Source organism: Humulus lupulus, chromosome 6, assembly GCF_963169125.1.
Source record: "Humulus lupulus chromosome 6, drHumLupu1.1, whole genome shotgun sequence".
NCBI classification, from domain to species: domain Eukaryota; kingdom Viridiplantae; phylum Streptophyta; class Magnoliopsida; order Rosales; family Cannabaceae; genus Humulus; species Humulus lupulus.
This window is the reverse complement of record NC_084798.1, coordinates 21280809-21292109: the sequence shown is the minus strand read 5'-3', so window position 1 is coordinate 21292109 and position 11301 is coordinate 21280809. Positions and strand designations below refer to the sequence as shown.

The following is an 11301-nucleotide window of genomic DNA, read 5'->3' as shown; positions in this document are numbered from 1 at the left end:
TACATAGTAAAAACGGATCACGTTTTAATACTTCTAATAAAACATTTTAAAATTAATTAATTAATAAATACAAATATTTATTTTACCAAATAATTTTTCAACAAAAAATAAAGTGTGACGACACCACACCACGTGCCAGCTCGGCGGCAAGGGCAAGCACGTGTGGTGGTCAAGCGAAAGAGTTTTCACCCATGCACACAAAATTGGGTGTCCCTTCGGGCCAAAACTCAATTATCAAGGTTGTCTATTATATAACTTTACGAAAAAAAGTATTCTTCTGCCATATGATATGGACTCTTTACACTATCACACTTAACCCTTCTCTATTTTACAAAAGTTCCAACACAAATCCAATCCCAACTCTCCCATGGCTTCTGTTCCAATTCATTCCAGTTTCAGAAGAGGCTCTTTGATATTTGCCGTTTTCCTCATGCTTTGCGTGGTTGTTCCATTGGGCATTTCGTCGAACATGTGGACCGTGCCCAAGTATGATGCCGGTTCTCCTACAATTTACTCGATCGAGGTTGTCAATGAGTTCCCTCATGACCCACAAGCATTTACTCAGGTAAAGTCTCTTGCGAAATTTAGATCATTTACTTGGTTATTAGAATTTTGTTTTGTTCTCATTCTCTATGTACAGTATAAGATTTCATATCATTTTGAAACTTTGGGTATTGATTCATGCAGTAGTATTACACCTTCATGAGTAAAAAACTAGATTCCAGGACTCATAATATTTTATGTTAAAACTTGAATATTTATATGGTAAACTTATGTTATGCCTATTTTGGTTTTCAGGGGCTTCTCTATGCTGGCAATGACACCCTGTTTGAGTCAACTGGCATGTATGGTAAGGTGAGCTATGCCATTCAATTTTTCTAAGATTTAAACTTGTTTAAGGGGTTTTTAGTGGCATAAGCCTCATGTTGTTGTAATTACCAACATTTGGAAAGGATTAAAGATTTTTTTTTTCTTTCCCCTTTTCCTTAGTTGTTGTAAACCCAATACCTAAATAGGTAGTTTCTAAGGTTTCCTGAACTTTGTAGTTGGTTTTAAATCTATTCTTGTACCGAACCACCTTGTGGTCGGCCTCACAACTAATACACCTATGCATATAGAGATTGATTCATACATGTGCAAATACATTTATAATTAGGCTGTATATTTTGCATTACATCAAATTACATTTATCCTTTTTCTAGTGGAGTTACTGTGGATGTTTCACCATTTGACTTTATTCTTTTCTACTGTTCCACTTCCAGTCATCTGTGCGAAAGGTTGCTCTTCAAACTGGGAAGGTATTTTTCTTAGTCTTCTTACTCTTTCTTGTTCTCTAAATTAAATGAAATAATTAACTTTTTGAAATTATGCAGCCAGAAGTTGTTGATTTATTAATGACATAGTGAGATTGATGGTTGCTGCTGTTAGATATAATCAATAGTTTGTTTCTGTTGGTAGATTTTAATTCACCAATTAGATTAACTTACTATTGCAATGATCCAAAATTTTAAATCTAAAGTGATCTTGATTTTGTATGACAGGTCGAGGTTCTTCAACAGATGGATAGTTCCTATTTTGGTGAGGGTCTGACTCTAATTGGCCAAAGGTCTGTGAAGAGAAAGTTTATTGCATTCTTTTGAACTAAAAAAATGGAGAAACAAATGTCAATAATTAGTAGCTCTGCCTTCCATTGTTTTATCATACAAATGTTATAGTTGAAGTCTGACACCCTGAAGCAATGCTGATGAGAAATTATATGTTCTTTTGTAGGCTGTTCCAAGTAACTTGGTTGACAGAAACTGGTTTCATATATAACCGTTATAATCTAAGCAAAGTTGGTGCTTTAACTCATTACTCTCCGCTGTTTTTTTTTTCCATACTTTTGTTTTGGACGGACTGTTCCCACTTCAATAACATGAAGTAAACAACAGCTTCCTAGTCTTTTGTTTTAAATTACTGTTGTAGTTTTCTTTCCTTGTTAGAAGCATTTAGTTATGCAGAGACTGAATCGAATTATTCTTTTCAGAATGCCTAAAAATTGACTTCCAGGTTGTTGTCTTGATGAGTTTCATGGCTTTGTGTTTGACCCAGTTCAAGAAATTTACTCATCAAATGAAAGATGGTTGGGGACTCGCAACTGATGACAAAGTGTTGATTGGAAGTGATGGGACGTCAACATTGTACAAGATTGACCCTCGAACACTGAAAGGTTTGTTTTACTATAAAATTTGATCTCAGTTCTTTCTTTTCTTCCTTCCTTTTTCTTTTTACTCCCATTCTAGAAACTTAAGCATAATTTTCTCCACTATATAAACTATATATGTACATATATATATTTCCTGCCAGTAATTAATCCTAGTTTCTTTCACATATCTGATTTCCTCCATTTGATGGCAATCGTTCAGTTGTTCAATTAATTGTGTACTGATAAGTTCATGTCCTTTGTTGCTTTTCTCCCATGCCAGTCATAAGTAAAAAGATCGTCAAATTCAATGGTGATGAAGTACATAATATTAATGAGCTGGAGTTTATAAATGATGAAGTTTGGGCAAACGTTTGGGGAGTAAGTTTTTTCATCACTTACAGTTATATTTGTGTGCTATTTAACTTTTTCTTATATTAGGGTGTTGAACTCAGTTGCAATGAAATTAATGAAACAGAAGTGCTACAATTGCTTTTACTTCTAGATCTCGGTTTGCTTATATGTCGCGATCTTAGGTGTCAAAAGTAGCTGGATTCCAATATTTCAGCTAAATATAACGTGTTCATAAAATATACTTTAACTTCTGTATCTTGTGCGTGTGTTTGTAGGATGCATGGGAACATACAATAATATCAGTAGTATCTAGTATCCAGTTTGGTGTAGGGAGTGTCTGATAAGCATTTAGAATGTTCCCTTTTTTATAATATTGTCATTTCTGACCAAGATAAAATAATGTCTTGAGCTGTTCTGTAGTGCCTTTCTTAATGAAATTTCTTTTTAATGCGTATTGTGTAGACAGACTGCATAGCTAGAATCTCGTATGGGGATGGTAGTGTGCTTGGATGGATTCTCCTTCCAAAGCTGAGGTTGTTCTTCTCAGTTTCACTTTCTTTATTACTGTTCGGACTCCATTAAAATTCTATGCTTGGAATATCAAAGGGTTTTTTTACCGAGAGTCCATGGCTTTTTTTCCCCTTAACAGGGAGGAGCTGATACGTGCTGGGAATCAGGTAAGCTGATAGAACCAGACTATATCTTGTGTAGTGATCAAAATTATATATCTGACAACAAGAACCTGAATTTTATTTTTACAATTTTTTTCGTAACTTATTTGTCTATTTACTTTTCTTTTTTAGGATATAGATGTTCTAAATGGCATTGCTTGGGATAGGAACAAAAACCGCATTTTTGGTAAGTACTCTAATGTGGAGTGTGGTCTTTTATCTCAAATTATCAATAATCACTCCGCCTAACAATATTGAGATCTAGATTGCTTTTTTTTTTCTTTTTTCTTTTTCTTAATTGTTAATAGTGGGAATAAGTTTATAATCTATTTAGTGAAGCATGACAATTGTTTAATATCTCAGACCTTGTTACACTTTTATCGAGTAAAAGCTTAGCTTTCTTTATCTCTGTTTTTTGAGAGTTCTTAACTCAACAAGCGTTGTGCTGCCTAATCACAAAAACTAATACATGTTTGCAGTGACTGGAAAGCTATGGCCGAAGCTTTATGAGATCAAACTGCAGCCAATAAAGGACCAACTTAGTCCAGGGGCCGTTGAGCAGATGTGCATGCTGCCTCCACACAATTTTCGGAGGCCGTAGACATTTGTCCAAAGATTTTGTTATATCCATCATTGCCAAGAGCAGGACAGGCTTCTATAGTCTAGTTTCTGTATTACATTATTACATCCAGCAAAGTATGGAGAAATTGCACTCGGTTGCTCTAGTAGTGGCTGATATTTTGTAAAAGTCCCATACTAAATAGGAGCATTACTTGATTGTACAAACTAATAATTTTAAGTTGTATTGGGACACTGGATGGCCTTAGCAGAGCTACATCTCCATCTTTGGCTTGCTATTCTATGATTAAATTTCACATTTATTTATAATATTATAGATTTTGTTTTAGAAATGTCCATACCATCTCAAATTGTGTGCTTGTTTATGCTTTTGCTATATTTATGATTCAGTTTCACACAAGTACATTTATGCTTTCTATTGGTTTTGTTGAAGTGGCATAAGACTATTGATTGGTTACTTGATTAGTTTAGCAGAAGTACAATGATGTCCTCCAAACTGGATCCTGTTAATTTCTAGCTAATCGATAAAGATGCAACTAAACTCATTTATACGTATAAAGATGCAACTAAAGATGCAATTGTTATAATTTAAATTTCTATTTTACGACCCTTTTTCTTATAACCCAATTGCCTCCGTAAAAAAAACTCAATTTGGTAATTTTTTATACTTCATTCAATAGAATGTTTCCAAACTAATTCTCTTTTCATCAAATACCTCTTGTTAAAAATAGTGGAGCAGCACACATATGATTATTTTACTTCTTTTACAGCTGTCATAGACTATTCTAGAATTCCCTAGAATTAAGAGATTCCAATTATTGAGGAGCCAATCACATTTCAAGGGAATATTTTTCTGTTATAGATATTTTACCTTTACTGCACTATAAATGTATAATACTTTCCATCACTGTACAATTACTAAGGAATCAATATACGAAAAATCATTTTCTTTTAAAAATCTCTCCTCTGTCTTTATCTCTTTATTCTTTTTGATTTGGTATCAGAGCCTTAATGGCATCCCAAGGTGATTCCTCAGTCAGCGGCGCACGTTCTGCCACCGTCGATGCTCAACCTCCAGCTCCGGTTCCAGTTGCACCAGCTCCAGCCTTACCAGCACCTCTACTTCAACAACTATCGCCCATTGCGATTCGTTTGGACAGAGATAACTATGCCTACTGGCGGTCTCAGGTCATCCCTGCTGTTTGCGCACATGACCTGGATGGATTTCTCTTCGGAACACGGCTGTGCCCTCCTCAGTTTGTTGATGCTCCAGCTGAGAACAATCCAGATGCTCCACGACTGGTTAACCCCTTTTACACTATATGGATTCATACTGATCAAGCTATTTTGAGTTGGTTGCTAAACTCAATCTCAGAGGCCATGTTCTTCGTTGTCGTGTTTCTGCAGAATTGTGGCTGCTCCTTGAGAATCTTTTCACCACCCAATCTCGAGCTCGCATATTGCAGCTTCGATTCCAGCTTCAATCGCTGAAGAAAGGATCAATGTCGATCCATGATTATGTCCTAAAAATGAAATCTATTGCCGATGGTCTCACTTCAGCAGGTCAGGTGTTCAACGATGATGATCTCATCCTATATATACTCGGTGGACTTGGTCCGGAGTATGACTCAGTGGTTGTTAATCTCACCTCTAGAGGAGATCGCATCACACTTTCAGAGGTTCAATTCCTCCTACAAAGCTAGGAAATGAGGATTGATCAACTAAATGCTGCTACCACTGACCTTGTTGCCCCTTCTGCTAACTATGCCGCTCGAGGCAGAAAACCATTTTCTCCCTCTACTTCTGGCAGGTCTACAAACTACCGTGGTCGTGGACGAGGTCGAGGCCGCGGTGGAAATCAACATCGTGTTGTCTGTCAGTTGTGTAACAAGCCGGGACACCCTGCTGCAAAATGTTACCACAGATTTGATGTCGCTTTTGCACCTCCAAGTACCAACAGTGGCTCCAATCATCAAAACTCACCTGCTACCAACAATGGCAATGGACAACAAGCCTTTCTAGCTAACACAGGCCAGCAGCCACAGCCTGATGATGCTAACTGGTATGTGGACAGTGGAGCCACAAACCACATGACCGACAATGTTGGTAACCTGGAGACTCAAACCGAGTATCATGGTAAGACCCAAATCAAAGTAGGCAATGGTCAATCTCTTCCTATTACTCATATTGGTAGCTCAGTCATTAAGTCCTATGGTGATTCTAAACCTGTTAAGTTAAATAACATCCTATGTGTACCAAAAATTGCCAAAAATCTTTTAAGTGTGTCTCAACTCACTAAAGATAACAATGCCTATGCCAAATTTTATGCTAACTCGTGTGTTTTGAAGGACATGGATTCGAAGAAGGTTCTTCTTCAAGGGAAGGTTAGCAACGGGTTGTATCAACTTTCTACTCCACCAGCATGTTCACTAAGTCACAAGTCTGCTTGTTTCGCTTCTCAAGAGTCTACCAATAAACAATCCAGCAGTTGTCCTAATTTCGAGTCTGTAGCATCCTGTTTTCACACTTCTGTTGATGAGTCTAGCTTGTGGCACCTTAGGCTAGGCCATCCTTCTCTTAATGTACTCAAACATGTTTTAGTTAATGAAAAACAATCTTTACCATCTAATTTACATTTTTGTTCTAGCTGTCAACTTGGTAAAGCTCATCACAAATCTTACTCTCTATCTCCAAAGGAGTCCAAACATGCCTTAGATTTGATTCACTCGGATATTTGGGGGCCATCACCTGCTTTATCTCGTCATGGCTACCGCTATTATATACACTTTATTGACGATTTTAGTCGCTACACTTGGATTTATCCTCTCAAAACAAAGTCTGAAGCCATTACCGTGTTTAAAAATTTCCAAGCTCTTGTGGAGAGACAACTCTCCACCACCATCAAAACTGTCCAAACAGATTGGGGTGGTGAGTACAGAAAATTTGCACCTCTTCTCACAAATCTAGGAGTCCATTTCAGACACCCTTGCCCGCACACACATCAACAAAATGGTCGTGCTGAGCGAAAACATCAGCACATTGTTGAGACTGGCCTTACCCTTTTAGCACACTCTAGTATGCCACAAAGATTCTGGTGGGAGGCTTTTCAAACTGCTACATTTCTTATAAATCATTTAGCTACCCCTGTTTTAAATTACAAATGTCCAATTCAAAAACTGTTTGGCCTTACACTGAATTTCAAGTTTTTAAAAGTTTTTGGATGTGCTTGTTACCCTTATCTTTGGCCATACAATTCTAACAAATTACAATTTCGATCCGCAAAGTGTGTGTTCATAGGATATAGTCCTCGTCACAAAGGATATTTGTGTCTCCATGATTCTGGTCGTGTTTATGTTGCAAGTAGTGTGTCATTTAATGAAAATGAGTTTCCCTTTGCTCAAGGTTTCACATATCCCACGACTCACACAGATTCTGCCTTGTCTCCTAGTCAGTACCCCCAATGGTTACCGTATGTTCCTACTGTGACTTCTGAACATGCTAATGGAGTAATAGATAATACTTCAAATTGCTCTGCTTCCCACGAAGAAAGCCTACCCTCGACTTCTCAGGTCCTACCGAAGCACACTATCCCGAGTCCACCAAGTCCTATGACCCCAAGCTCCACTAAATCCAACTCCACTGTTCCTCTTCCAATACATCTCTCTATTTCACCTGTGACTTCCCCCTCCTCAACTGGTGTCTCATGTCCCTCTTCCCTTCCTCCATCTCACCAAACCCCACTTGTCCAAACACCCCCAAGACCTTCCCACCCCATGGTCACTAGAGCCAAAGCCGGTATACACAAACCTCGTGTTTTCACTGCCTTTTCCCCCTCACCATTGGCCTTACTGACTGAGTTTGAACCTGACAATGCTGCTGCTGCATTAAAACATCCCCGTTGGAAGGGTGCCATGGACACAGAATATGCTGCTCTCAAGAAAAATAACACCTGGACTCTTGTTCCTCGGACTCCAGACATGAGTGTAATTGATAACAGGTGGCTCTTCCGTGTTAAATTGAATTCAGATGGAACAGTTCAGCGCTTGAAAGTGCGTCTTGTGGCAGAGGGATTTCAGCAAAAACCAGGGATTGACTTCTTCGAAACCTTCAGTCCCGTTGTTAAAAGCTCAACCATTCATGTCGTTCTCACTCTTGCCGCCTCCAACAACAGGGATATTCAACAAGTCGACATCGATAATGCTTTTCTTATGTCGACTCTGCTCATCCTCACTATGTTTGCAAATTAAACAAGGCCCTGTACGGTCTTCGACAAGCTCCGCGTGCCTGGTTTGATTGTCTGAAACAGGTACTCTTTTCCTTTGGGTTTCAAAATTCAGTTTCCGATCCTTCACTATTTTACTACCCCAAGACAGGGGTTGAACTCTACCTATTAGTTTATGTCGACGTTATCCTCCTCACTGGTAGTCATGCTGGCAAAGTACATGCTATTATCGATCAGTTGCAGTAGTTCTTTTATCTCAAAACTCTCGGCTCCATGAAATATTTTCTCAGTTTTGAAATCACTCGAGGGGCTTATGGCATTCACTTATCTCAAGCGAAGTACACGACTGATTTACTTAAAAGAACAAACATGCTGCATTGCAAACCAAGCCCAACTCCGATCTCTCAAGGCGTCAAATTAAGCATCGATGACAACAAACCCTTTGACCAGCCATCGTTCTTTCGAAGTGTCATGGGTGGATTACAATATCTTACTCTTATTCGACCCGATATTGCATTCACTGTTAACAAATTAAGTCAGTTTATGCATAACCCCACTCAACGCCACTGGAATGTTTGTAAAAGGTTATTACGGTATCTAAAGGGTACAACTGGTCAGGGTCTTATATTCAAACCATCAAACAACTGGACTATTGAATGCTTCAGTGACGCTGACTGGGCTGGCTCCATCGATGATAGGAAATCTACTACAGGTTACTGTGTATACTTGGGTGGTAACTTGATCACATGGTGCTCCAAAAAACAAAAGGCAGTTGCAAAGTCCTCCACAGAAGCAGAGTACCGTGCCTTATCGCAAATAGCTACAGAGATTGCTTGGCTTCACTCATTATTCAAAGAACTCAATCTGAATCACAAAGTCCCTGTTGTAATCTGGTGTGACAATGCTGGAGCCAAACAGCTCTCTTCCAATCCGGTCTTTCACAGAAGAACTAAACATATAGAAGTAGATGTACATTACATCAGAGACATGATCAATCAAGGGCTGGTTGAGATTCGGTTTATTCCAACCTTAGAACAAATGGCTGATGTATTCACCAAGGCCATCTCAATTGGTCAATTCAATTATTTAAAGAGCAAGCTTGCCGTCGTCCCTCAACCCGAGTCAAGCTTGAGGGAGCCTATTAAAAATAGTGGAGCAGCACACATATGATTATTTTACCTCTTTTACAGCTGTCATAGACTATTATAGAATTCCCTAGAATTCAGAGATTCCAATCATTGAGGAGCCAATCACATTTCAAGGGAATATTTTTCTGTTATAGATATTTTACCTTTACTGCACTATAAATGTATAATACTTTCCATCACTGTACAATTACTAAGGAATCAATATACGAAAAGTCATTTTCTTTTAAAAATCTCTCCTCTGTCTTTATCTCTTTATTCTTTTTGATTCCTCTCATCTCTGATTCTCTAAGCTCCTCACCCAAGAATATTACGTCTTCCAAAGTATCATTCATCATTAAGAGTGGAAAATCTCTTCAAGCCAACCTCATTCTTTCATATCAAGCTATGGATTTTGATTCTACTCATTTTCTCCTTAGCGACCTTCATTATCATCATCATCATCATATATCTCTACACGATCCTATGTCGTAGGCACAAATCTTACAAAGCTAGATATCGGAACTCATCTCCCAACATTGGCCAAAGTGCTTACAACAACACTTCATCCCTTGATAGGAGACTATTCTCTCGTAACCTCTCCGAGTGTGAAATGATGAGCTTTAGATATGGGCCGACTATGTCAGGCCAATGGAGTACTCGGACTAGTAGTGTTGCCAGTGATGTAGAATCGTTGGTGGCCCAACCCAGGGAAGAAAATGTTTAGCATGAATGAGATTGATGTGGCAACAAATGGGTTCGCTAGAGAAAATGTCATTGGTAATGGAGATTATGGAATTGTTTATTGTGGTGTTTTGTTTGATAATACTTGTGTTGCAGTGAAGAAGTTACTGACAAACAGGTACTACTAGTTGAATGTTTGCTATTAGCTAGTACTTGTGGATTGTGTAGTTTAATATGAGAAAATCATTTACATTAATTAGCTCAATTTTACGATTGATGATGTGTGTGTGGGAGAGGAGAAGAGTTCCAATCTATTTGCATGGAGATCTATTGCTTGAATTGAAGAAATAAATCCCAAATTAGCCACTCATTTGCATGTCTATGTTGAGATATTTGAGCTAAAGAGAATATGTTTTGAGAGGTATAAATTTATACAAGTAACAATAATTGAACTATGGCATGGAAATTTGTACACAAATTAACCATGTCACAAGGTAAACAACTTACATCATGTTCTTTAAGCCACCTCTTATAAGATGGTGTTCATTATTCAACAATTGCCATCCCGAGGAATTTATAGCACAAGTGGAGGCAATTGGATATGTTAGACACAAAAACCTTGTGAAGCTGCTTGGTTACTGTCTAGAAGGAGTTCACAGGTATCAATTTTCTTATTTTAACATTAAAACTAATAAACCTTTAAAATCGACCTTTATAACACTTGAGAAAATATTTCTTATTTACGAGTAGTTTCTTGCTGGTGTTAGGACACTTATGTACGAGAATATGTAGACAATAAGAATCTGCACCATTGGCTTCATCAATGCCCTTAACAAATCAGACTGAGTTGGAGCATGAGGATGAACATAATACAAGGAATAACAAAAGGGTTTGATTTGAAAACCCTTAATTTAAGCTAATTCAATCCTTGAGTGGATTAATTAACTGCCTCGACATAAGTATTACATTAAGAGTGGTATATATGTTTATGCAGATTGGCTTACCTTCGCGAGGGCATCGAACAAAAAATCCTCCACAGAAGCTTAAAACCAAGTAACATCATGCTTGATCACCAATTCAATCCAAAGATTACTGATTTTTCACTTGCAAACCTCTTTGGGCCCGGTGGGGATATTCAATCATGGAATCATTAGGGTTATCTTTTGCTTCTTTCATGCATACACTACTAGATATTATATAACATGTATATATATATATATATTTGTGTATACAATGTATGCATATGGTTCACTTACTAACTATGTGATACTTTTGCACATACAATATATATATTATATTCAGTTACCTAGCTCCAGAATGTGATGTATCATCTCCTATAACTTTCACTAAGAAACATGATGTTTATAGCTTTGGAATTCTTATCATGGAAATCATAACAGGGAGGCCCCCAATAAACCACCATGAATCTCATGTATGTTACACCTTGCGTTGACCCATCTGGGCTTTTGTTTTAATAAATTATTT

At 37.8% G+C, this 11301-nt stretch overlaps 1 protein-coding gene across 1 annotated transcript; it reads left to right on the top strand.

Annotated features, from left to right (window-relative positions):
* The first annotated feature begins 270 nt into the window (after nt 1–270).
* On the top strand, nt 271–4090 carry LOC133781840 (glutaminyl-peptide cyclotransferase-like). Its single transcript, XM_062220935.1, has 11 exons — nt 271–565; nt 799–855; nt 1263–1298; nt 1542–1606; nt 1771–1834; nt 2092–2209; nt 2466–2563; nt 2999–3069; nt 3186–3213; nt 3340–3394; nt 3687–4090. Exons 1-11 carry the CDS (start codon nt 368–370, stop codon nt 3806–3808), a joined length of 912 nt encoding a protein of 303 aa, XP_062076919.1. The 5' UTR covers nt 271–367; the 3' UTR covers nt 3809–4090.
* Nucleotides 4091–11301: the final 7211 nt, after the last annotated feature.